We start from the raw sequence: 27,796 nt of genomic DNA, 5'->3' as shown, positions 1-27,796 counted from the left end.
GTGGAGCTCACATGCAGAGGTGAATTTTTTTCCAGAAAGCGAAGGTTTGGAGAACTGCAGGGATCTGGTGTCTGGAAAGGAAACAATGGCTGCAGCCCTGCGTTCTCATTGATTTCTTCCTGCGTCTGTTTAGCAGCCAAACCCAGACCTGCGGCCACCGCGAGTCCCCAAGTCGTTCCGGTCTGGGAGGGAGGGGAAGCCGCAGCTCAGGGCAGGGAGGACAGAGGCCCCAGTCACCTCACAGCCCCAGGGGCCTCTGTCCCCCAACCACCTTCGGGTCCCCCGGCCGCTCACGCCCATCTTCTTCAAGTCCCGGGCACCTGCACCCCCGACCCCAAATCCACTTTTGCACACTCTCCAGCCACTGCCTATCACACCCATAGGGCTCCTGCAAACAGGCCTCTGCCCACGGAGCCTGCCTGCCCTCTCACAGAGACACAGCGAAGGTGGCTGAGTTCTCGCCCCTCGACACACGGCGCCTACAGGGACCAGCGAGGTATGAACAAGGAACCCAGCCGCGGAAGCCGCTCCCCATCAGCACACCGACCGCATTTAACGGAAGTTCGGGAGCGCAGTCTGAATTTACCCAATGTTTACAGGAATCCCCATATTTCCCAGAGAAGTGCTGGGTTAGGAGCAGCGGCTCCGTCTCCCGCAGCTGTCTGCAAGCGTGGCCAGGTCAGCGGCCCCACGGGAGGACACGCCGCAACCGCAAAGCCGGCAGCCGGCTCCCACGGCCCCAAAACGGCGTGGGGACAAAGGCAGGAAGGGCAGCTTTTTACAGTATTTGAGAGGAGAAGACGGAAATGCAGACGCAATGTTTCGGCACAAATGGGAGCGGTCTGGGGTCCCCACGCCACAGTGAGGTGGGCACGCGGCACAGCTGGGCCCTTCGAGCCCCAGGACGGGAGAACTTGGGGCACAGGGACAGTCCTGTCCCAGAGCGGGGCTCGGCGCCGGGAGCTCCTCCAGCACAGCCCCAGAGCCACGGCCACGTGCCTGTGAGCGCAGGACGTCCGGGGACCACTGGCCTCCACAAGGGGCACGGAAGACGTCCCGCGGCTGTGCCACTGCCGCTGACGGTGTACCCAGGCACTTTCCTGGGACAGGACTTGGCAAACCCACGGCACGGCATTAGAAAGTGGCTGGTACTCCGCAAATCCGCTTGGAAGCACAAGCGGTCGTTCAGCCCGGTGGGCGGTGGGGGTGGGGGTGGGGAGCTCTGCTCTCTTCCCAGGAACCACGGGGAACCATTCAGTCCTTGGACAAACTCGCTTCTCACAGAAGCCCCGTGAGCCTTCGGCCCCGAGCATGGGCTGCCGCCCCGGCGCACACGGAATGAACGGAGGCGTGTGCTGCATTGGCTAGAAGAGCCAGCGATGAACACACTCGGGGCCCGAGGGTCGCCTGCCCGAGAGTTGGCCCAGGCCTGGTCCTAGGGAAGCCCAGTGCGGCACAGGGATGTCTCCACAGCGCGCTCCACACCCGAGCCCTGCCCCAGCGACAGCCGCCCGGGCCCGCGGGAAGCCCAGCACTGGCCCCCCACTCCCCAGGAGCCACTAAGTCTCGTGCCGCACACATGGAGCCCGGGGGGCGCACAGCTCTGCCAGGCCCGGCCAGCTCACCCCGCGCAGCGGCCCGTGGAAGCCAGGAGCCCGGCCGCAGACAGTCGCACGCTGACTTCTGCAGGAGCCTGAGGGCTGTGAAGGGGGCTTGGCCCACCCACTCAGGACTCCTGCAGCCGCAGGCGTGGGAACGGGAGGGGCCTCCTTGGGGTCTGCAGCACAGGCTGGAGGACCCCCTCCCCCAGTACTCCGACGGCAGACACTTCTGCTTCCAGGGCCTCGCTGTGACCACAGCGGTCTCTCTGGAGCAAACTGTCCTGGCCCCAGCTGGGACGGTACTGCAGACGGACGCCTGCAGGTGCTCAGGGGTGCGGGCAGGCGGGCTGGGGTGCCTGTGGGACCCCGTTTTCTGTGTCCACAGCGGATCTCTGAGGCAGGTGCTCGGTGTGGCATCCGGGCAGTGCGTCCAGACAGATGCGAGGGCGGAGGGGGTCACGGCGAGTTCTCCGGGAGCTACCTGGGGCTCCGTGACGCCTGTGTTAGTCCTCTCCACGGGCACGGCCACCTGCCACGGCCACACTGAGGACCGAGTCCCATCACACGCTCCCTCGGGGACCGAACTGCACCTGAGCCCCGACTGCTGTGTGCACTGCACTGGACCTGCACATGAGCTTTGTGAAAACGACACAGGATGCAAGCACCCAGCTGCGAAAAGCGGAGCCCGAGGAGGGGCCGGGGGTGAGGGCGAGGGCACCTTTCACCTGGAGGAGCCTCTGAGGGAGGGAGCAAGGCTGGGGCAGCCTGCAGGGTTTGCATGGGGGACAGTCTGCCGTCCCCACTCACTTTCTGTGTGAAGCCTGCGTGGCTGTTTACAACGGGGGCCAGAGGGGGAGAGCCCGGGGCCAGGAGTCTGCAGGCCGTTTACAATGGGGGCCAGGGGTGGAGGGGTGGGGGGGAGAGCCCGGGGCCATGTGTGCAGGCCGTTTACAATGGGGGCCAGGGGTGGAGGGGTGGGGGGGGAGAGCCCGGGGCCAGGAGTCTGCAGGCCGTTTACAACGGGGGCCAGGGGTGGAGGGGTGGGGGGGGAGCCCGGGGCCAGGGGTGGAGGGGTGGGGGGGAGAGCCCGGGGCCGGGAGTCTGCAGGCCGTTTACAATGGGGGCCAGGGTGGAGGGGTGGGGGGGAGAGCCCAGGGCCGGGAGTCTGCAGGCCGTTTACAATGGGGGCCAGGGTGGAGGGGTGGGGGGGGAGAGCCGGGGCCAGGAGTCTGCAGGCCATTTACAATGGAGGCCAGGGGAGGAGGGGTGGGGGAGGGAGAGCTGGGGTCAGGAGTCTGCAGGCCGTTTACAATGGGGGCCAGGGGTGGAGGGGTGGGGGGGGGGAGAGCCGGGGCCAGGAGTCTGCAGGCCATTTACAATGGGGGCCAGGGTGGAGGGGTGGGGGGGGAGAGCCCGGGGCCAGGAATCTGCAGGCCATTTACAACGGGGGCCAGGGTGGAGGGGTGGGGGGGAGAGCCCAGGGCCGGGAGTCTGCAGGCCGTTTACAATGGGGGCCAGGTGTGGAGGGGTGGGGGGAGAGCCCGGGGCCAGGGGTGGAGGGGTGGGGGGGGGAGAGCCCGGGGCCAGGCGTCTGCAGGCCGTTTACAACGGGGGCCAGGGTGGAGGGGTGGGGGGGGAGAGCCCGGGGCCAGGCGTGCAGGCCGTTTACAACGGGGGCCAGGGGTGGAGGGGTGGGGGGGGAGCCCGGGGCCAGGGGTGGAGGGGTGGGGGGGGAGCCCGGGGCCAGGGGAGGAGGGGTGGGGGGGGAGAGCCGGGGGCCAGGAGTCTGCAGGCCGTTTACAACGGTGGCCAGGGGTGGAGGGGTGTGGGGGAGAGCCCGGGGCCAGGAGTCTGCAGGAGCTCTCAGACCAGCAGCAGAGGATTCACGTGAAATCAGCTGTCCTGGTGAACCCGGCCCTTCGATGGCTTCTGTCATGTGGGTGGGTTTCACAGGCCAACAGCCATTTCTGAGCAGCAGGTATCCCGGGGGCAGCACCAAACCCACCTTCCAGGGCGTCCCTCCCCCAGGAAGCCCTCCAGGGTGGGCCTGGCGCACTCCAGACAGGAGCCTCCTACGCCCAGTTTCGGAGACAACGCTTGGGAGTTGAGACGGAGGCACGGAGGCTGGGGGAGGGCTGGTCTGGGGCCGTGATGTTGCCGCAGTGAAGAGGGGAGCCTCCCAACTCCTTCCACCCCAAGGAGTCTGCCCGGTCTTACGGCCCTCACGTGCCGGCCACGGGGGGTGGATATGGAGGACAGGAGGCTTTGCTTGTGCTGTGCCACTCTGTGTCCCTGCGGCCACTTTTTGTTCCATTTCTGCCCGAGGAGCACCTGCGTCCTCCACCGCCTTCACCAGGCACTGTTAGTCCAGGGTTGATCTGAGGCAGAGGCGCCACCAGGGTGAGGTCAGGGGCTCTGAGAGCCTCGTCCAGCCGCTGCAGAGCCACTGTGTCCTGTCCTGGTCGCCACGCAGGCCAGCACACGCTGGGCACACTCCGCCCGGAGACTCCAGCCGCGCTTCTCGGCGCGTTCAGAGCCACAGGGGCTCCGCAGAGTTCCCAGCAGGCGCTCCAGGTGGCCGGCTCTCCTCGCTGGTCCCTGAAGGCGACGTGCGGGTCTCACCTCGGTGACGCAGCTCCTCCCAGACTGCCCTCCAGCTGAGCCTGGCCAGGCAGAGACGGGGACTCTGAGTGCTCTCCCACCTGTCCACGCCCCACTCCCTGAAGCATTGTCCAGGCGACAGGCGTCTCTCCTGCTGGCCTTGGTTCACAGCGACTGCCACCCCACCCCTGGTCAGCCCGCAGGTCCCTTCCCCTCCTGCCCCACCTGCCCACCCTGAGCCAGGCACGCTGCCGTGGCTGGGGTCTGACCACCCTGAGCCAGGCACGCTGCCATGGCTGGGTCTGACCACCCTGAGCCAGGCTCGCTGCTGTGCCTGGGGGTCTAACCACCCCGAGCCGGGCACGCTGCCGTGTGTCTGGTGTCTGACCACCCGGAGCCAGGCATGCTGCTGTGCCTGGGGTCTGAGCACCCCCAGGTGGGCTCGCTGCCGTGCCTGGTGTCTGAGCACCCCGAGCCAGGCACGCTGCCGTGCCTGGTGTCTGACTACCCTGAGCTAGGCATGCTGCTGTGCCTGGGGTCTGACTACCCCGAGCCGGGCTCGCTGCCGTGCCTGGGTCTGACTACCCTGAGCTAGGCATGCTGCTGTGCCTGGGGTCTGACTACCCCGAGCCGGGCACACTGCCATGCCTGGGTCTGAGCACCCCCAGCCGGGCACGCTGCCATGGCTGGGTCTGACCACCCTGAGCAAGGCATGCTGCCGTGCCTGGTGTCTGACCACGCGGAGCCGGGCACGCTGCTGTGCCTGGGGTCTGATGACACAGGCAGGCTTCCCTTCTCTGTCGTCCAGGGGATGCCAGAGGTCCTGCACACGGCGGAGAGGGCCCGGCCTGTCCCGGCACACGCACCATCAGCCGAGATCCCGCAGGGCAGTCTGCGTTCCCTCCTTGCTGATCTTTCCTGGGTGCACATTTGTAACTTCAGAGCTAAGCACGAACGCACTTCTGGCCGCTGCTCTGAGCACAGGCAGGGTGGTTTCCGCTGATGGAGTGGCCCTCCGGGGTTAACAACTACACTGAGTCGGCACAAGCACCTCCTTCAGTGCCGCGGGCGCTGCAAGCAGGTTCAGGTGAACGCCGACCCCTCCCCTTTCAGAGATGGCGCCCGGTACAGGTCCCACACTCGTGAGACCGGGCGGCAGTGAACAGGCAAGGAGGAAAAGACTTCGCAACACGACGCACTGTCCCCGCAAACAAAGCCGAAATCAGGGTCCGTAATCGCGGCCTTACGTTTTCTGTCAGTGAACAAGCGCCCAAAATACACTGCTCAGGACGAGATCCACCTCCGTGTCTCCTCTCCTCAGGTTCTCTTCCATGCGGCTTGGAGCCCCCTCCACCGTTGCAAACGTCCCAGTAGCAAGCCCACTGCCGACGTGTCTGAGGCTCACTGACTGGGTAGGGGGGCGCTTGTCAGAGGAGAAACCTGGACCGCAGAGGCCAGCACAGGCCCGGCGCCTGCCCAGCTCCGAGCTGAGGGTTAGCGAGCGACGCACCTGTGACCAGAGCCGAGCATTCCGGAGACCACCGTCGCCAAGCTGCCCGGCCGCCGCCACTTCCCATACGACACCCACCACCCGGGCCCTCACGAACAGGCTTGGCTTCCAGTCACCATCAGTTCTGTTCAGTTCATTCACTCACGGCTATTGTTACACCGTGAAGCTGCCTACAGCCAGAACCAGGCGCACACACGAGTCACCCACGTGGCCACACAGAACCCACAGCCAGAACCAGGCACACACACGAGTCACCCACGTGGCCACACAGAACCCACAGCCAGAACCAGGACCACACGAGTCACCCACGTGGCCACACAGAACCCACAGACAGAACCAGGAGCACACATGCATCACCCACGTGGCCACACAGAACCCACAGCCAGAACCAGGAGCACACACGAGTCACCCACGTGGCCACACAGAACCCACAGCCAGAACCAGGACCACACGAGTCACCCACGTGGCCACACAGAACCCACAGACAGAACCAGGCGCACACGAGTCACCCACGTGGCCACACAGAACCCACAGCCAGAACCAGGAGCACACACGAGTCACCCACGTGGCCACACAGAACCCACAGACAGAACCAGGAGCACACATGCATCACCCACGTGGCCACACAGAACCCACAGCCAGAACCAGGAGCACACACGAGTCACCCACGTGGCCACACAGAACCCACAGCCAGAACCAGGACCACACGAGTCACCCACGTGGCCACACAGAACCCACAGACAGAACCAGGCGCACACGAGTCACCCACGTGGCCACACAGAACCCACAGCCAGAACCAGGAGCACACACGAGTCACCCACGTGGCCACACAGAACCCACAGCCAGAACCAGGACCACACGAGTCACCCACGTGGCCACACAGAACCCACAGCCAGAACCAAGAGCACACACACGAGTCACCCTGTGTGACCACACAGAACCCACAGCCAGAACCAGGAGCACACACGAGTCACCCACGTGGCCACACAGAACCCACAGCCAGAACCAGGACCACACGAGTCACCCACGTGGCCACACAGAACCCACAGCCAGAACCAGGCGCACATGAGTCACCCACGTGGCCACACAGAACCCACAGCCAGAACCAGGAGCACACACGCATCACCCTGTGTGGCCACACAGAGCCCACAGCCAGAACCAGGCGCACATGAGTCACCCACATGGCCACACAGAACCCACAGCCAGAACCAGGAGCACACACGAGTCACCCGTGTGGCCACACAGAACCCACAGCCAGAACCAGGCGCACATGAGTCACCCACGTGGCCACACAGAACCCACAGCCAGAACCAGGACCACACGAGTCACCCACGTGGCCACACAGAACCCACAGCCAGAACCAGGAGCACACGCATCACCCTGTGTGGCCACACAGAAGCACAAAGGCTATGGAACTCAGCAAGAATGCTTTTCTAGGAAGCCCTGGGGCAACTGCACATCACACACACAAAAACATACTCACACACATAGACACACACTGATACACAGTCACACACAGACACACACACTCACACAGATAGACACACACTGACACACAATACATACACTCACACACCTACACACTCTCACACAGACTCGCACTGATACAGTCATACACACATAGACATACACTCACACACACATACATACACACACTCACACTCATTCACACATATACTCACACATAGACACACTCACACTCACATGCACTCAGACTCACACTGACACACACATACACTCACACAAATATACACACACACTTTCACACATGTATTCACTCGCACACATACCCAGATTCACTCACACACACACACATTCACTCACACACACTTGCACACACACACACTCACTGAAAGTCATACACATGCATGGTCACACATACACACTCACTGAAATACAGTCACACTTGCACACACATTCGTATATAGTCACACACACACTAAAGCACTCACACACTCACTGAAACAAACTGGCACTCCTACACTCACACATACACACACTCACACTCACACATTCACACACTTACATGCTCACACATTCACACACTTACACACTCACACATTCACATACTTACACGCTCACACAGACACACACAACCTAGACAGACTTCATACCCTTTACAGAAACGACCTCAGATGGACCCAAGACCCAAATGTAAAATGAAGCACTACACCTAGAAGGACGTGAGACCTGGAGGGTGCACACGTGCATCACCGTGTACCCGGAACAAACCCAGACGTCCTGGGAACGGCACAGCTACACAGGTGGCCACGAGGAGACAGGTGGACTGCCCGGGGCGGAAGGGAGCGCGGGGGGTCGGACGAGCACAGGGACTCTCGGGTATGACGCTGCTCCGCATGGCTCAGTGACGTGGCCACTCAGTGCCATGCGCTTGTCAGGATCGCGGTGTGTGGGACACAGACGGTGACACGGGCTGCGGAAGTCAGTTCACAGCCAGTGTCGGGCCGGCCGAGCCACGGTAGCAAATGCACCGCTCCAGCTCGGGGAGGCCGGGGCTCTCTTGCTGCGTGGCTCCTCGGTGGCCTCAGACGCCCAGGAACAGAGCGCACGGCGCAGTGCCGCCCCCTCTGAGAACACAGTCCAGTCGCACCCACAGCACGTGGCGCCGGAGCAGGGCCGCTCGTAGCCACACGCTGGCCTCGCCCCAACCACAACTCTGGCCGCCACCATCTCGTCAGCTCTCCTGTCATTCTATTGGCTCAAAACTCTGAATCTTCACTTTGTCATAACAAAAAAAACCAGGTAAAAACGTTAGCGGAGACCGCAGGAAACCACAGGTGGCCGGTGTTTCCTCGGCTAGATTTTCAGCACGGTGTCCAGGTCACCAAAGGCAAAGCAGAAGATAAAGGGCAGTGACTGCAACACAAAGGCGAAATGTGAAACAAAGAGAAAATCCTAATTTATCAACCGACTTCTGCTTCAACTTAAGGGTTCTTACACCCTGTAATTTTACTCCGCGAGCGGTTTTGTGTAATACATTACTATTTAAAAAGCTGAAGCACTGGCTATAGAGAAAGTATTTTAACAATCCTGAGACAAAGGAACTGAAAAATACACTCAGAAAAAAACCTGAACAAAACCTCTTTTCTCAACTAAGCGATATAAAGGAAAATGTCTTTTTTATGTTGAGTTTTCCAAACTTTCCAAAATTTCAAATGAAGAAAGGATTCTTCTTGTTCGTGATGCACAGCCACACCAAAAGAGAAAAACAAACTCATTTCCAAGTTTCCAAACAAAGGAGAAAAAAGGGCCCAACGTTGAGCGTAATTTTGGAAGATCTATTTCCCAAGTTGAGTTCAGAACGTGATGAGCGGTAAACGCGCGGGGCTCAGGCGCTGCCCCTGGGCCCAGGATCGAATCGCAAGGAGAGCGGCTGGGCCTCCCCGCGTGCAGGCGCGACGTCCACCTTCCGCACAATTCAGCCAGCAGAGGTGGCGTCCCCAGGGCCGTGTTCTGCGCCCTCCAGCTGCGCACGGAGACCCCAGGGCGGCGCCCGCGGCCCTCACTCCGTGTTCTGCGCCCTCCAGCTGCGCACGGAGACCCCAGGGCGGCGCCCGCGGCCCTCACTCCGTGTTCTGCGCCCTCCAGCTCCGCACGGAGACGCCGGCAGTAAGGCTGCCCCTCCCTGGGGTGCTCCTTCGCTTAGCTGCAAGTCTCAGCTTTGAAACCGTGTTAAGTGCACAAAGGAACAAATTAAGAGCAGATTACCTCTCACCGAGACTCACATGGCCTCCGGGTTTCCCCAACTGAGCAGCGACAGCTGGACGCCGGCTGCGGCCAGGGAGCTGACGGGGGAAGTGTGGACGCCAGGCTGCACTTGCATTCGAGGTCCCCGAGGAGTGACTCAGTGCAGAATTTTTATTTTTAAATAAGTTCGCCTCCTATTCTTCCCCATTCAGAGTCACTGCTGATGCTACTCTCAGCCAGTTTGTAAAAGCTCAAAGCCACACAGTGAGGGGGGGGGGGCTATTTCCCAGTGCGGCTCCCTGCAAATCCTCCCGGGACCCCCACCGTGACCTCCAGGCAGGGGGAGGCGATCCTGGCGGGCTTGGGCAAAGCAGTGAGGAGCATGCACGGCCTTGGCGGCACCCGGAGCACGAGCGGCAGCAGCAGGCAGACTCGCTGGCTGCACCAAAAGTGGACACTGTGCTCCCAAGGGCACCGGCAAGAAAACAAGGAGGCAACTCAGAGGCTGGGACGGGGCTGGCGTGGGGGCGTAGGGGGAGGCGGGCATGGGGCACCGGAGCGCCTGGCTCCCCAGGAGCAGGTGGGGAACAGAGCCAGTAGCCAGCCGGCCTGGCTCAGACGGTGGCACGGGCACACGTCCGGCTCCCTCCGCAGTCATCGGCGTGTTCCCTCGGCTGCCTAGCTGCCCTCCCTGACACGGGCGACACAGGCTCTCTCCACCTCGGCTGAAGGCAGCCCAGGAGTGAGGCTGCACGAACGTTTGTGAAGACACAGAAGCTGACGTCACGCACGCGCGCTGTGAACTGATGCCGGCATTTTGCTGAACGTAGAACTGAACAGGACTGTTTTCCAATACTTGTCGAGTGAATGCGGGCTGTCTGCTCCCTCATCTGAAACATTGCCACCTCAAGCGTTCTGGCTTTGGCCACAGGTACCTTATGGCAAACACAGAGAGCAGTGCGGTGCCGGTACTGACGTGAGACACAGACGGGGCAGGAGGAAGGCGGAGGTGGGGTTACCTCACACGTGCCTGGCTGTGGGCAGGTGCGCGCACATGCGCAGTGCTATCGCTGAGTCCACGGTAAATGCCCCCCCGGCAGGCAGCCCCGTCAATCAGCATTCTCTAAGAGGGAGCCGTGAGGAACAACGGTTTCATTACTGTATGAACGTGGTCCCACCGAGGAGGAGCAGGGCCAGGCACAACCACGCTGGGGTTGGTAAAATCCCCCACTGCTCATCCCAGCCAGGGAGAGCGGCTGCTACACAAGACACGGTGCAGCCAGAGGAGACAGTGTGGGCAGAGGGCTCCCCTGTGCTGTCCACACAGCTGAAGGCGGGAATTCTCATCTGGCTCTCACCGCGTGAATCACTTCCAGAGTCCCCATGACTGATGGGTCGTGTCAAGTCTCGCCTGGTCTTTAAGCTAAGTGCTGAGAGACCCGAGAGACCGCATCACACTGAAACCTGCTCTGAACGTGAGCCCAACCCGAATCACCACGCAGGACACGCCGTGCACGTCACTGCCGTGTCTCAGCGCACCTCAGCGTGCTAGGTACCCCATCACAGGGCCAGCTCCCAAATCCTCCAGGCTCCCGGCACACAACGCAGAGGCGGCTGGCTGCACGTACCCGAATCCCTGCTGCCGGCACGGTCCAGCACAGAGCCCAGGTGGACGTGCACAGCAGGAAGTCAGCTCCACCCCTTGTGCAGCTTGCACAAAGGCAGAGTGGAACAACAGGACAACACAACTCCAGAGACGAGATCCTGGGACTCGGGGTGCGCGTCTTCGTCAGGGGCCACAGTGAGTGAGAATCCCCCCTGGGGCTACGAGGGCTCCAGACAGCGGTGGCCGAACTCCCGTGAGATCGGCGAGTCCGAGGGCCCTCAGGACAAGGGACACACATCGCGGTCTGCCCAGTGCCCTGGGTCCCCAGGTGCAGAGAGCATGGGGTCTGCAGGGCACCGCGTCCCGGGGTGCCTGCGCTCTCACCTACATTCCCCCGTGCTCTTGTGAGCCCCACTTGCCCAGGCAGCCCTTCCTGAGGTGGGCAGGAGCGTGAGCACAGCCCCACGTGGAGACTGCTTCTCCCTGAGTCCCCTCTCACAGACTGCCTGCAGCTGAGGCCCTGCTCGGCAGCTGTCACCCCCAGAGCCCAACTGGCCTCTCTGCAGGTCAGGCGTGGGGAGCAGCACTCAGCACGGGAACCCACGGCTGCAGATAAACTGCGCCATCAGCAACACCATCGGCTCCCGAGACACAAGCAGAGGCTGAGAGCCTCGACTTCGGCACCCAACACACATGTGCTACATAGCACAACAAACACTGCACCTGTGCCACCTCACACAGCACCCACTGCTCCTGTGCCACCTGCACACAGCACCCACTGCTCATGTGCCACCTGCACACAGCACCCACTAAACCTGTGCTACCTCATACAGCACCCACTGCTCCTGTGCCACCTTACACAGCACCCACTGCTCCTGTGCCACCTCACACAGCACCCACAGCACCTGTACCACCTCACACAGCACCCACTGCTCCTGTGCTAACTCATACAGCACCCACTACACCTGTGCTACCTCACACAGCACCCACTGCTCCTGTGCCACCTCACACAGCACCCACTGCTCCTGTGCCACCTGCACACAGCACCCACTACACCTGTGCTACCTCATACAGCACCCACTGTACCTGTGCCACCTTACACAGCACCCACTGCTCCTGTGCCACCTCACACAGCACCCACAGCACCTGTACCACCTCACACAGCACCCACTGTTCCTGTGCTAACTCATACAGCACCCACTGCTCCTGTGCCACCTCACACAGCACCCACTGCTCCTGTACCACCTCACACAGCACCCACTACACCTGTGCTACCTCATACAGCACCCACTGCACCTGTGCCACCTCACACAGCACCCACTGCTCCTGTACCACCTCACACAGCACCCACTACACCTGTGCTACCTCATACAGCACCCACTGTACCTGTGCCACCTCACACAGCACCCACTGCTCCTTTACCACCTCTCACAGCACCCACTGCTCCTGTGCCACCTCACACAGCACCCACAGCTCCTGTGCCACCTCACACAGCACCCACTGCTCCTGTGCTACCTGCACACAGCACCCACTGCACCTGTGCCACCTGCACACAGCACCCACTGCACCTGTGCTACCCGCACACAGCACCCACTGCACCTGTGCCACCTGCACACAGCACCCACTGCTCCTGTGCCACCTGCACACAGCACCCACTACACCTGTGCTACCTCATACAGTACCCACTGTACCTGTGCCACCTTACACAGCACCCACTGCTCCTGTGCTACCTGCACACAGCACCCACTGCTCCTGTGCCACCTCACACAGCACCCACTGCTCCTGTGCCACCTCACACAGCACCCACAGTTCCTGTGCTACCTGCACACAGCACCCACTGCACCTGTGCCACCTCTCACAGCACCCACTGCACCTGTGCCACCTGCACACAGCACCCACTACACCTGTGCTACCTCATACAGCACCCACTGCTCCTGTGCTACCTCACACAGCACCCACTGCTCCTGTGCCACCTCACACAGCACCCACTACACCTGTGCTACCTCACACAGCACCCACTGCTCCTGTGCTACCTCACACAGCACCCACTGCTCCTGTGCCACCTCACACAGCACCCACTGCTCCTGTGCTACCTCATACAGCACCCACTGCTCCTGTGCCACCTCACATAGCACCCACTGCTCCTGTGCCACCTCACACAGCACCCACTGCTCCTGTGCTACCTGCACACAGCACCCACTGCTCCTGTGCCACCTCACACAGCACCCACTGTTCCTGTGCTACCTGCACACAGCACCCACTGCACCTGTGCCACCCGCACACAGCACCCACTGCACCTGTGCCACCTCACACAACACCCACTGCTCCTGTGCCACCTGCACACAGCACCCACTACACCTGTGCTACCTCATACAGCACCCACTGCTCCTGTGCTACCTCACACAGCACCCACTGCTCCTGTGCCACCTCACACAGCACCCACTGCTCCTGTGCTACCTGCACACAGCACCCACTGTACCTGTGCCACCTCACACAGCACCCACTACACCTGTGCTACCTCACACAGCACCCACTGCTCCTGTGCCACCTCACACAGCACCCACTGCTCCTGTGCCACCTCACACAGCACCCACTGCTCCTGTGCTACCCGCACACAGCACCCACAGCTCCTGTGCCACCTCACACAGCACCCACTGCACCTGTGCCACCTCACACAGCACCCACTGTTCCTGTGCTACCTTACACAGCACCCACTGCTCCTGTGCTACCTCACACAGCACCTACTACACCTGTGCCACCTGCACACAGTGCCCTCTGCTCCTGTGCCACCTGCACACAGCACCCACTACACCTGTGCTACCTCATACAGCACTCACTGCTCCTGTGCTACCTCACACAGCACCCACTGCACCTGTGCCACCTCACACAGCACCCACTGCTCCTGTGCTACCTCACACAGCACCCACTGCACCTGTGCCACCTCACACAGCACCCACTGCTCCTGTGCCACCTCACACAGCACCCACTGCTCCTGTGCTACCTGCACACAGCACCCACTGTACCTGTGTCACCTCACACAGCACCCACTACACCTGTGCTACCTCACACAGCACCCACTACACCTGTGCTACCTCACACAGCACCCACTGCTCCTGTGCCACCTCACACAGCACCCACTGCTCCTGTGCTACCTGCACACAGCACCCACAGCTCCTGTGCCACCTCACACAGCACCCACTGCACCTGTGCCACCTCACACAGCACCCACTGTTCCTGTGCTACCTTACACAGCACCCACTGCTCCTGTGCTACCTCACACAGCACCTACTACACCTGTGCCACCTGCACACAGCGCCCTCTGCTCCTGTGCCACCTGCACACAGCACCCACTACACCTGTGCTACCTCATACAGCACTCACTGCTCCTGTGCTACCTCACACAGCACCCACTGCACCTGTGCCACCTCACACAGCACCCACTGCTCCTGTGCTACCTTACACAGCACCCACTGCTCCTGTGCTACCTTACACAGCACCCACTGCTCCTGTGCTACCTCACACAGCACCCACTGCTCCTGTACCACCTCACACAGCACCCACTGCTCCTGTGCTACCTCACACAGCACCCACTGCACCTGTGCCACCTCACACAGCACCCACTGCTCCTGTGCTACCTCTCACAGCACCCACTGCTCCTGTGCCACCTCACACAGCACCCACTGCTCCTGTGCCACCTGCTCACAACAGCATCCACTGACCACGCTGTCCACCTGCTGGTAGCAGCAGGAGGTTGGGAATCATATCTGAATGAACCCTAGCTCAGTCACAGCTATTTCGACAAATACACTGATTCCTCCCTACGAAGCCAGCAGCCTCACGTACTCGGGACTGAGCTCAGAACTGGGCTATTCCGCACTCTAGCCCCAGAGCACCTTGCCTGAGGCACAGTGGCACTGAACCTTCTATAGATGCTACAGGTCAGAGCTCTGGTTCCGTAAAGGAACATGCGTGGCAGCTGAATCTCGCGTGCACTGTCGAGCACAGGAGGTCAGGGCCTGTGTGTACACGAGCGTCTTCAGCCGTCTCAGATAGAGCTTCCCCTCACGACTCCTCTCCGCACTGTCTGGACTCCAAGTGCTGTGTCCTATCTATTGAGCCACAGTGTGATGGCTCCATCAGATACTGGAATCTGAGAACTAAATGTGACTGAAATTAAAATCTCCAGTCCCCGGGCCAGCACCGTGGCACGGCAGGCTGATCGGCACTTGGACACCAACACCCCATTATCAGAGCGCTGGCTGGAGTCCAGCTGTTCATCTTCTGATCCAGCTCTCTGCTGTGGCCTGGGAAAGCAGTGGAGGATGGCCTGAGTCCTTGGGCCCTGCACCCATGTGGGAGACCTGGAGGAAGCTCCTGGCTCCTGGCTTCAGATCAGCACAGCTCCATCTGGGGAGTGAACTGGTGGATGGAAGACCTCTTTCTCTCTCTCCGTCTCTGCCTCTCTGTAACTCTGCCTTTTAAATAAATAAATATATCTTTAAGAAAAAAAAAGTAAAAATCACTAGCATGGTTATGAAAGTTGAATAAATTCAGTCATGCATATTTCTGGTAGGTGAATTAATGTTTTTAAATAACACACTTTTACAGTCCACACTCAGGAAGAACTATTTGATTTAGTTAAACAGTAATCTCTCCAAGTGACAAAATTCAATAACTTAAGAATCTAATAACTTTATGCTTTCATTATAGTACACTTCAAAAAGAGCAGGAACAGAAAAATCTTAGGGGCTGGTGTTGTGGTCCAACAGGTTAAGCTGTGGCCTGCAGTGCCGACATTCCATATGGGCGCTGGTTCAAGTCCCAGCTGCCCCACTTCTTCCGATCCAGCTCCTTGCTAATGGCCTGGAAAAGCAGCGGAAGATAATCCAAGTGCTTGGGCCTCTGCCACCTACGTGGGAGAGCTGGATGAAGCTCCTGGCTCTTGCCTTCAGCTTGGCCTAGCCTGGCCATTGAGGCCATTTGGGAATGAACCAGTGGGTGGAAGACCTCTCTCTCTGTGTCTGTCTGTCTCTCCCTCTCTCTCTATAACTCTGGCTCTCAAATAAACAAATAAATCTTTGAAGAAACAAAAAAAAGGAGAAAAAAATCTTAGAAGTGAAGAAAGATAACATAATTTATATTATTTTCCCTTGGGGCACGCAATTTAGGATGATCTAAAGCAGAATTAAAAGATAATTATCTTTTGGCACTCATTTTAATATGTGCAATAAAAGAAAAATTATCAACCCTGAATAAGGCTCAGAAATATGTCCACCGAGGGGGCCTCATGAACCCGCGGACGGCTGAGCGCGGGGCTGTCTCCAGGACACAACGCAGGGCTGTGGCGAACAGTTGAGGACGAGAACACGTTTTCCTCCTGCGCCCCACGGTTTTGCAGCTGACCCTGTTTATCCTGCTCACCTGCAACATTTTAAAGGCAGAGCCCGCGGATTACCCCAGGGGCCGGGAGAAGGTCTCCGTCTGCAGGCGCCGGCACAGCTCTCCTCCCAGCCTGCACACCTCTCCCCGTGGCCCGGAGCTGGTGGGAAACAGCCAGGCTCCACAGCCAAAGGCAGCTCCAAGACCAGTCGTGATACAGAGGCCAAGGGCTCCGAGGTCCACATGCTGCAAGGGACCAGGCAGGGGCCGGCCAGGGCGGACCAGCGCCCGGTCAGGGCGCCCAGGCCTGGCTGCAGGGGATCTGAGCATCCAAAACCTGTGGGCTTCAGCAGCCAGCATTGGGGAGCCCCCCCCCCCCCAGCACCGCTGGGACCCAGCAGCTGAGGGGCTCCGGGGGAAGGCACAGGGCCCAGCCCACCGCGGCAGGTCAGCCCTGCTGGGTCCCTGGGGCAGCAGGGACCGAGGTGGAGGGGTTGGCAGACAGAGACCAGGCACACTGCCCATCCCCGCTGAGCCAGGCAGCGAAGCCCTCACAGCTGTCAGCCCCACGCTGCACGGGCAAAAGGGAGATGGCTCTGGGAGGTGAGCCTGCCCGGGCCGCCTGCCCCGCTCCGGACCGTCCGTGGAGGTGAGCCCTGCCCGGGCCGCCTGCCCCGCTCCGGACCGTCCGTGGAGGTGAGCCTGCCCGGGTCGCCTGCCCCGCTCCGGACCGTCCGTGGAGGTGAGCCTGCCCGGGCCGCCTGTCCCGCTCCGGACCGTCCGTGGAGGTGAGCCCTGCCCGGGTCGCCTGTCCCGCTCTCCACCGTCCGTGTCTGTTCAGGAGCAGGTGAGACCTGACTCACCAAAGGCCTGCCCCTGCCTGCCCCACAGCTCTGGGTTTCGCCCTGCTCCCCTCAACCTTGCCCCATCGAGGCCCCCACACAACAAACGAGGGCCCCAGCTTCCCTCAAAGTCCACAGCACACCTTCCAGAAACACGGAGATCGTGGCCTACCACTCCCGAGCTGCTCGGCCGCTCGGCGACACCTTCCCCCAGGAAGTGGTCGGTCACTCGCGAAGCCTGCCTGCCTCCCAGGGCCCCTCCCGCGGCAGTAGGCTCTCACTGCCCGGCCCCACCCCAGCATGAGCTGCAGGAGCAGGCGTAGGCTGGCGGGGGCTTTGCGGGTGGGAATCCAGCCGGGCCCAGCCATGATGGAATCCTGTCACTCGGGCCACACAAAAGGCAGAGTTAGGCTCTGTATACCCAGGGTCCGAGGGACTCCCCTAAGGACAGGGTCCTGGCCCCCACAAATCTGTCCCCAGACCCCACTGGACAGCAGAAGGCAGAGGCAGAGGGAGAACGGAACTTGCAGGACAAAGGCCCAGCGTCCCTGGAGGCTGAGCCAGGATCTCACGCGTGTGCGGAGGCAGCGTGCACCACTGGCCAGGCTGGGCGGGATCAGGGCAGGCGCCAGCTGGGAGGGAGGAGCCCCTGGGACCTCTGCTCTGTGGCCCCCGGGAGTCACTGCTTAGGAACCCCCTAAGACGAGGACCCACCTGGAGCTCTGGCGTGGGAAGTGCGTGGGCAGCGGCCACCACGTGACCATCCCTCTCCAACATCACGTTGCTGCTGACAACTTGGTCCCTTGCCCTTGCTGGCCAGTGGTCACAGGTCCCATGGAGGCAGGAAAGACAGCGTGCAGGGGTGTCCCAGGGCTGAAGGGAGGGCCAAGGAGGGAGAGGCTCCCCTGCAGCTGAGCTCGGAATTTCCATTGATGTCCCAGCAAAAGTCCCCCCAAAATGCCAGCGAGGACTCGGGCCCAGGGGTGCAGGAGCCCACCAAGCCTACAGCAGCTGAGGCCCACACAGGTTCCTGTGTGCACCTGCCCAGGACCTCCCACAAGACAGGGTGTGGACAGGAGGACAGGGCCTTCCCTGATGTGACGAAGCCCTCGTGCAGGCTCCGAGCCTCGGCTGAGAGGAGCGCAGCCGGGTCAGGCCGACTCCACAGGCTGGGGCAGTGTGGCTCGCATCCGGCTGAGGCCACCCGGCAGAGGCCCAGGTCACCGCGGCCTTCCGGTCGCCGGCCACGTGTGGCTGTGGCGCCCCAGTGGTTGTGTGGCTCCACGGTCGGCCCTTGAGTCGGATCAGCAGCAGCAGGCTTGCACGACACACAGGTACCAGAGAGGCCCGTGCAGCGCCCCCACTCCTGAAGCCCCGTTAGTGCGGGCGGCAGAGCCCCCACACCTCCCGTGGGTGTGTCACCGTCTCCTCGCCGGACTCCCGGAGACCCTCCTCAAACTCCAGCTGTGGAGATGGAGGCAAGCCCAGGGCGATGTACTCAGCACAAGAACAACACAGCGGGGGTAAGCCGGGGCCCAGGACTCTGTAAACGACTGTGACACCACAGGGCACAGTGGGTAAAGCCGCCGCCTGTGACACCGGCATCCCACGTGGGCGAGTCCAATCCCGGCTTCTGCTACTGTGCCTGGCAAAGCAGAGAAGACGGCCAAGGGTTTGGTCCCCTGACAGGACCCTGTTCCTGGCTCCCGGCTTCAGCTTCGGTTCGTTTTAAAATGCCATGATTTTGTGCTTTTACTAAGTGGAGATCAGATTGTATTATGTTTGATAACGACATATACCAATGGATATGTAAATGTCGTTATTAAATAATCCAGGTAAAAGCCAGTATCCCAGGACCTCTGATGGGTGAAATCGTGTACCTTCCGTGAGTGGACCCACAACACTGACCGTGTGATAGCAAGAAGTGAGGAGCGCCGTAAGTACCAAGCGAGTCCACATCTGAATTATTTTGGGGGTACTAATTTACATAACGGAAGTGACGCTTTTCTCCGAAACAGACCGAGAGGGGAACAGTCAACAGCTATTTCTAGGTGAATTTATTTGAGTGAGCACAGAGCCCGGCGCACACAGGATCCCGGCAGCGAGGTCACCGCTGCCGTCCAGGTACTGATTTATTTGGGGCTTTCTTGACTTACATCTATCTTTCTTGACTTCTATTTCTTTCTTGATTTATGTTTATCTTTCTTGATTTATCTTTCTTGATTCACTTGGGGCTTGTTGTTTGCTCACTTAGTTTGGTGTCGGGGAGAAGGCCGCTGAACACCTGGTTAGCGACGGCTGCTTCAGTGTCTGCTGACCTTCCCCTGCAGGACCGGGTCCCTGCGCCCCACGGCATCCAACCGCGTCCCACAGGGCCCAGGCGACACCCAGGGACTGCATCCACTGCGGCTGCTGGTGGAAGCGGTCACGTGGTCCTAACAAGCGCCTGGGGAGGGGGCGGGAAGCAGCACCCGAGGTGGGGAGCAGGTCTCCAGCCTGGTGAGAGCTGCAGGACAGGATCAGGCCCGACAAGCTGGGCAGAGCTCAGAAACACCGAACAAGAAGTCAAGCTGAATAAGCGCGCATGCGCGTGCCTCCCAAGGACGACCGGAGCGTCTGCCGTGGGCCGCCCCGGAACAAACCAGCCCTGGGTCTGCACTGCGCCCGTGTGCCCCACGTGGCTCAGCTCAACGCCTGTCAAAGGCGGATTTCAGCGCCGGCCAATGCTCCAACGCCGCTGTGGGACACGGAAGGGCGTGCGGCCCTGGGGGCAGCGCGGGAAGGGCCAAGCCCAGCCGTGTCCTCGGTCCACAAGCGCATGTGGGTGCAACCCAGCGTCACATAGCCCGACGTTACACAGCCTTACGTCACACATGACGTCACACAACCTCATGTCACACAGCCTGACGCCACGCATGATGTCACACAGCCTGGCATCACACAGCCTGATGCCACACATGACGTCACGGAACCTGACACCACCGACGTGCGGTGGCCTGATAGGGGTTTGCACTTTCAGGGCGAGTGCGTTCCTAGGGACCTCAGCCGCCGAGATTGGACACTGCTCTCTGGAACCCAGGGTCGGTGCCGCCGTGCCGTCTCCCGCACGCAGCCTTGGGGACCCAGCCCGTAGGCCCGAGCGCAGCGCCAGGCGGCTGCATGCCCAGGCACCAGTTTTCACAGCGCAGAAGCAAATCGGGCGACTTGGGGAAAACACGGCGACGGAATTCAACAGAACTCAGCTTCTGCGTTTATGAGGGCGCCTGCGGGTTAGTTCTTGGCCGTGACCGTCAGTTCTGGAGCACCGTGACGCTCTCTGACTTCCAGTTTTCTGCACGCGGGCCTGAAGGTCAGGCCTCTGCATCTCTCCCTGTCTCATCTCAGCCAAGGAGGACGAGGGGCAAGTTCCCCGCAGAGCAAGGCCCAGCCAGGTGGGCGAGGCGCCAGGACCGGCCCAGCCCGGCCCACAGAGGCCGCCCTGGGGCTCGGGGTGGGCGCTGAACCCCCAGACTGATGGCTTCCCGGCAACAGCCCCGTGCAGGGCCCTGGACCGGATGCCGCTGCGTGCTGGCCTCCCACAGCCCCTGATGCCTGTGGCAGGCGGGGGCCGGAGCACACCTTGGGGAGCTAAGGCCGATGCCGCCTCTGCCGGCCTAGGGCAGAGCCCGGAAAACCCAGCGCTTCCAGTTCTGTGCCTGCTCCACAGCCACACGGGCCCCGTGCAGGAAGCACAGCTCTGCTTCAGGAAGAATCCGGGACCTCGCGGGGGCAGGGGAGACACAGGCAATCAGCTGGGGCCCTTGGAGCTGCAGTGGCAGGGTGGCAGAGACCGCCCAGGCCGCAGGCCGAGGCCACGGACGCCGGCACAGCCCCGGCCAGCGCGGCCTTGCAGCAAACAGAATGAGTAGCCCCGTGTGTGCACATCGCTGCCGTCAGGCCAAAAGCAAACTCTCGTTAACCAGCATTTTCGTCTTTGTGCCTGAAGCCAGAGTTTGCCTGGAGCAGACAGAGAGACTTTTTGGAAAAACGAAGCAATTCCGTGACAGTGCCTACACCCCATGTGCATTCTGGCAGCCAATCATAAAATGGTGCTGCTGCCATGCCAGCCCCCAAGGGAAAGGGGAGTCCGCGCCCAGCGCCGCGAGGGAGAGGCGCTTCCTGGCTCTGGCGAGCCCGGCCGGCGAGCCCAGCCCCGGTTACCTGAGTTCTTGCTGGTTTTGTTCTGCCGGCTCTTCACTTGCTCCGTCCAGAGCGTGGGGTAGCGAGACGCGATATCTAGTGAGCAAGAACAGAAAGGCGGCCGCTTTTACCTCTGCAAACACAGACCTGGGGCCACGTGCCACCCGGTGACCTACAGCCGAACGCCACACACGCAGACGGAGGTGCTTACAGAAACCATCGCAATGACTGTGTTCATGAGACACAGGGAGACAATGGGAACCCTGGAAATGTATTCCTTTCACGGTGTGTTTTTTTTCCTTCACCCACAAGGACAACTCAATGCTGCCTGAAACCAGACAGGATTTTGGGAAAAGCCCGGTGTACACAGGCACGGGCTGGCAGTCCCGTCCGCAGCCACACAGCTCAAGGCTTCTGCTCAGCTCAAAGCTCCAGCGCGCAGTGTGACATGGAGCCAGGCCTCCCCCACACGTCAGGAACACACACTTTCTGGTCACACCGTCCACAGTCGGAGCTGAAGCTGCGGTGTGTGCCGGACGGCAGGTCCGAGCCTCAGGACCCCGCAGGCTGCCTCAGTGTGCTCGCCTGCGGCATGGGCCCCAGGGACCCCGCGGACACAGTGCAGGCACACACTGGCCGTCACCTGCCCTGCCGTCACTAGCTGTCGTCACCCTGCCGCCTCTCCGTCTCTGCTTGTTGGCAATGTGCTGGCCGCACACCCGGTCTCCTGCCTCCTCCAACCCCGGACCTGGTGGGATTTTGCCAGATACCCTGCCCGACAACCAGTTAAAGGTGAAGGCAGGACATCTATCCTTGTCATGGCCACTAACGAAGATGGGCAATGTGGAGGGACACGTGTGTCTGAAATATGAGTTTATGTTATCCAAATAGTAAGCTTTCGATTCATAAATTCTTACTAAACATATTCCCAGGGGCGGGCACTGTGGAGCACCAGGCTAAGCCACCAGCATCTCACACAAGCACCTGTTCGCCTCCCAGCTGCTCCACCCCGATCCAGCTCCCTGCTAAGACGCCTGTGGAAGCAGTGAACAGGCCCCAGCGCTTGTGCCCTGCAGCCACACGGGAGACCCAGCCGGAGCTCCAGGCTCCGGGCTTCAGCCTGGCCCAGCCCAGCTGTGCAGCCACCTGGGGAGTGAACCAGCGGATGGAAGATCTCTCTCTCTCTCTCTCTCTCTCTAATTCTGCCTGACAAATACATCAAATAAACCTTTAAAAAAAATAAAATAAAACCTCCTGTCCTGCCGTGAGAAAGCAATGGCAACACGAGAAAGCCTCGGGTCCCAAGGTCATCAGAAAACAGCGGATGCCCTCACGGAGCTGGGGAGGGCTGCCTGCATGGCCTCTGCCGCGTCCCTCCGTGGGGACCATGAGCTGTCCTGATGCCCATGAGAGATGATTTCCAAAGCCAGGAGAGCTAAGGGATCCGTCATCCCACACTTACTGCTGTGCGTGTGGTCAGAGTCCCTACAACCTGCTTCCTCGGGGGCGCCCCGGTGCGCACACCCCTGCCGTCAACGCTCTTCCTCACGCTGCACACCCAGGAGACCCCTGGGCCCACAGACCGGGGACCCGCAGCGCTCTGCCCGTTGGCCCATGTCTCCCCACCCCCCTCCCAGGCCGCGCTCTGCTTCTGTGCACAGGAGCTCTGTATGGGAGGTGATTCAGAGTTCACGTGTCCGTGAGGTGATGCAGGGGCATGTCTGTGCCTGGCCTGCTGTACTCCACACCCAGGGGCGCCCTGCTCGGGGCGACGGGACCCCCAGCCCCTTGCCCACCCTCTACACCCAGCGGTGCACTGTGCGGGGCTATGGGACCCCCCCCAACCACTCGCCCACCCCCCACGCCCAGCGGTGCTCTGCACGGGGCGATGGGACCCCCAGCCCCTTGCCTGCCCCCACACCCAGCGGTGCTCTGCGTGGGGCGATGGGACCCCCAGCCCCTTGCCCACCCTCTACACCCAGCGGTGCACTGTGCGGGGCTATGGGACCCCCCCAACCACTCGCCCACCCCCCACGCCCAGCGGTGCTCTGCACGGGGCAATGGGACTCCCCCGCCCTCACCACCCCCCCCCCCCCCGGCTCACCTTCCTCATCTCCTTGAGGCTGTGTCTCCAGCGCTGGAGCTGTGGCATCATCTGAATTCAGAACGGAAAAGATTTGCAAGGAGACTACAATCATGAGAGTGAGTTAAGTGAGTGTGCATGCAGGACGACGCTGGGCACGATGCACCCCCGCATGACCCCACAGCCCGAACAGACACAGGGTGCCCCGTGAGCCTGCTCAAGCCTCAACCAAGTCCCCGGGGTTCCAACCCACGGGGGCCCAGGGCAGGCTGGGGTGCGGTGACCCGAGCAGGGGTCCAGCACTGGGGAAAACACTGGGCCTTACAGAGAGGCTGCTGGGGGCGGAGCCACAGTGGACATCGTCCCCTGCTCTGCCTGTCCTGGGTGGGAAGGCCAGGGCGGGGGAGGCGTGGCCCGGCCACTGTCCTGAGCACACCTGACACCGCTCCCACCTCTGCTGCAGGGTGAGGTGTGTGGAAGCCGGGGTGCAGATGGCAACAAGGGCCTGGGGGCGGCACGAGGGACGGGAGCCCTACGTCCCCTTCAGGGCCCTGTCGTGCAATCACCCGCAGACTGACGTCCACAGGCAGCTGCGGCTGGACGGGACCCACACAGGTTCTCTGCTTTTGGCATCTCCCTGGAGCCACTCAGCAGAGCAAGCGCGGACCCACGTTCTCCCTGAGAGCACTGAGAGCCCCGGCAGGCTGGGACGCACACACAGCGTTTTCTGCTGGGGACCGCGGCATCTGTGGGTCCTCGCAGATCCCAAGGGGAACTGAATTGAGCATGGGTGACCTTGTTTAACTGACAACCACACTCGGGCCCCCGGCTAACACGAAGCAGAACGGCACCTGGAAGCCCTGCTCCCCACGTGTGGCCCCCGGCCCCCACCCCACACCTTGTTCTGGGCCTCTGTCACAGAAAACCCAGGATCAGCCCACAAGGATTGGTGACAAAGGAGGGACGGGCCAGCTAGTCACGTCCCCAGCTGTCTGAGGAACGAACCTGAAGTTGTCTTACAGGGTTTGAGGTGGAAAACCAGACAGAATTTTTACAAAAATCTTTAATGGTGAGCAGTCTCTTAAACAAGTTTGCTGTCAAAATACAAATGTTGAATCACATTGATTGAAATACCAAGTCTATGTTGACAGCAAAAATTAGCTGAGTGTTTTGCTAGTGACTATTTTGCAAACTTCTCCCAAGAAAACAAAATGAAACGGGGATCGTACCTAAGACACACCTAACACATCTAACGCTCCGGGAAGGACACACTGAGAAAAAGTCGGCCCGTGACCCATTTCTGTCTTTGAGGATGACCCATTTCTGTCCCTGAAACGCGCCATCACTGGCGTGGGCTGTGCCGACGGCTGCGCGGGCCACCGTGCTGGGGCCAGCAGCTGCTGCTCCACCTCCTGGGTCCCTGCCGGGTCCCTGCCGCTGCCCCGCCAGCTACCCGCAGAGGGGGCTTGGTCCAGGGCACTTGTGGTCCCCGTGCCTGGCACAGGAATGCCAGGCACCGTCCCGGCGCGTCCTCCCTTCTAGTGTTTGAGCCAATTTTCCTAATCATGAATCCTGGCCTTTTCCCTAACAAAGCTCCGTACGTCCACCTGCATCGTGTTAGACGGACGCAGGCAACCGATTCTCAGGTTCTATAGAAAGCTCCTCTCCATCCTGTCCAACACACCGCTGCCGAGACAGCGCCAGCCCCACCTGCTGGGGCCTGTGAGCAGGAAGGAGCTGTCTCCCTCAGTGATGAGCCGCCTGTCCCACCAATCCCACCCGATCTTTCCTGCCCACCGAGCACGGGCCACATCCTCCCCTCGCGTGGGGTCGGCTCTGCCTCTGCTGACACTGGGGCACGTGGGCGGCACCTGCTCGGGCCAGCTTGTCCCTGTGGAGTGTAGATGCCTCAGTCACACAGGGAACTCTCACAAATGATCCCCAGGCGGGGGACGGGCCTGCAAGCCGTGCTTAATACAACCAGGTCTGTCTTCATACTCCTCGTCCTCGTCACTGACGCATTATACCATGAACTACACTGGGAAAATGAAAAGTGCCTACGATTTTGGCTTTGAAATGTGGTTTGTTTTGTCTGGGGACAAGCGTTTGGTGTAGCGGTTAAGACACTTCGTCCCGTGTGCCTGGGTTTGATGTCCAGCTCCGCTCCCCACACCAGCGTCCTGCTAATGCCGCGTGGGAGGCAGCAGGTGGTGGCTCCGGTGCTGCAGCCTCCGCCTCCCATGTGGGAGACCGGAGTGCCCAGCGCCTGGCTTCCTCCTGGCCCGCCCGGTGTCAGTCAGCACTCAGGGAGTGAACTCGTGGACTGAGGGTGTTTCTCCCCCCTCCCTGCCTTCTTCCCTCCATTTGACAACTTGTCAAATAAACAAGTTTAAAATTAAAAAAAAAAAAAAACAAAAAAAAACGAGACTGGCTCCTGGCATTCGGGTTGGTATAGGATGAGGCTGCGTCCCTGGGACTGGGGGCCACAGCCGGGAGCAAAGGGCGAGGACCCCACCCAGCCTGCAGGACGGGAACCAAGGCTGCCAGGCAGCCTTTCGGGACAACGGCTCCGGGGGGCACCAGCCACAGAGAAAGTGGGCGCTGCAGACGGAGAAGGCACTGAAGCACCTCCATCAGTGTCCTGAGCACTCAGAACCCCCGGGGACCCAATCGGCTGCACCCCCAGCCCTCCACACGGGCGCCAACCCAGGCCCTAGGTGACGCCCCACAGGGCCTGGCCCTGCCGGGTGGCTGGCGACGGTAAGTGCCGTGTGACCAGCTGCCCGGCTCCCACCACCCTGGTTATGCACACCAGATCGCGCTCACGCTGCAGCCTAAGGAGTGCTTCAGTGTAGAGGGGCCCCCCAGAGCACCCCCCGGAATTCATTCTTAGATAGGTACCTGCTTTCCCGGCACCTTCCCGCGGGGGCAACTTCTCGTTTACAGAACCTGCGAGAGGGAAGAGGGCGGGGTTAGCTCCAGGGCAGAAAGTGCGGCGGCGGCTTGGAAACGCTGATGCCAACTGAGCGGTGCCAGCGCCCGATACGAGGGGACGTCCCTCTCAGAGCCGCCAGCCGGACAGGACAGACGGCTGCCCCTCACCCTCCCACAGCCGCCCCTGGGGCACTGCCCCCACACAAGGGATGCTCAGAAGCCCCGATCACAGCGGAGAAAAACGGGCAGGGGCCTTCCGAGGGGGACCCTGTGAGATGGCGCCCGGCACCGACGGCCGGCAGCGTGTCCCCCAGCCCCCGGGCACGAGCACCGCTCCAGGTGCCCGCTCACGCCTCCCCTCTTCTTTCCACTTAACAAAGGAGCACAAAGGGTCAGAACTGCCGAGGCGCCCGTCTGCCTTTTCAGTCCAGGACAGAAGGGCGGTAGCCATCGGCCAGGTGGTGCTGCTCTAATGTCTCAGAACCTCCACGGTGCACGCGGCGTTGCAACACAGACCGGTATTTACAGTAGAAACACAAAGTCTGCGACCTGCTGCGTGGCGATGTCACAGCGGTGCCTCGGGCACGGAGGGCGCCGCTCGCTGGCAAAGGGCCCTGGGCGGCAGGGAGGCAGCGCCGTTTCTTGGCCGCCGTCTCCCCCGAGCTCCGGTCCGAAGCCGCCCTGAGGGTGGTGCCCAGGTGCCTGCCCACACTTGAGAAAGAGAACACAGCCGTTCTAGAACCTTCTGTTCCCAGGGCTATTCACCAGGCAACGCAGGCTTCAAGCACGCTGCATGGGCACACACGTGGGAATGTGTGAAATCACCCAACAATGGCACATGCGGGCACGAGGTACACGCGGGCACGTGTGCTGGGAGCTGCCAGCAGGCAGAGGTACACGCGGGCACGTGTGCTGGGAGCCGTCGGGGGCACGAGGTACACGCGGGCACGTGTGCTGGGAGCCGTCGGGGGCACGAGGTACACGCGGGCACGTGTGCTGGGAGCCGTCGGGGGGCACGAGGTACACGCGGGCACGTGTGCTGGGAGCCGTCGGGGGCACGAGGTACACGCGGGCACGTGTGCTGGGAGCCGTCGGGGGGCACGAGGTACACGCGGGCACGTGTGCTGGGAGCCGTCGGGGGCACGAGGTACACGCGGGCACGTGTGCTGGGAGCCGTCGGGGGGCACGAGGTACACGCGGGCACGTGTGCTGGGAGCCGTCGGGGGGCACGAGGTACACGCGGGCACGTGTGCTGGGAGCCGTCGGGGGCACGAGGTACACGCGGGCACGTGTGCTGGGAGCCGTCGGGGGCACGAGGTACACGCGGGCACGTGTGCTGGGAGCCGTCGGGGG

The 27,796-nt window shown here is 61.4% G+C and overlaps 1 protein-coding gene across 1 annotated transcript in view; it reads right to left on the bottom strand.

The window, feature by feature from the left end:
• SMOC2 (SPARC related modular calcium binding 2) overlaps positions 1-27,796 on the bottom strand; it is a 144,126-nt gene that overhangs the window by 40,406 nt on the left and 75,924 nt on the right. Inside the window, 3 exon segments of the mRNA XM_062187035.1 lie at positions 21,448-21,522; positions 23,531-23,581; positions 26,411-26,458. Coding sequence (XP_062043019.1) covers positions 21,448-21,522; positions 23,531-23,581; positions 26,411-26,458 — 174 coding nt within the window.

The sequence above is a fragment of the Lepus europaeus genome, chromosome 3, assembly GCF_033115175.1.
Source record: "Lepus europaeus isolate LE1 chromosome 3, mLepTim1.pri, whole genome shotgun sequence".
Taxonomy (NCBI): domain Eukaryota; kingdom Metazoa; phylum Chordata; class Mammalia; order Lagomorpha; family Leporidae; genus Lepus; species Lepus europaeus.
Note: the sequence above shows the minus strand (reverse complement) of the source record. Positions and strands in the feature narration are given on the sequence as shown.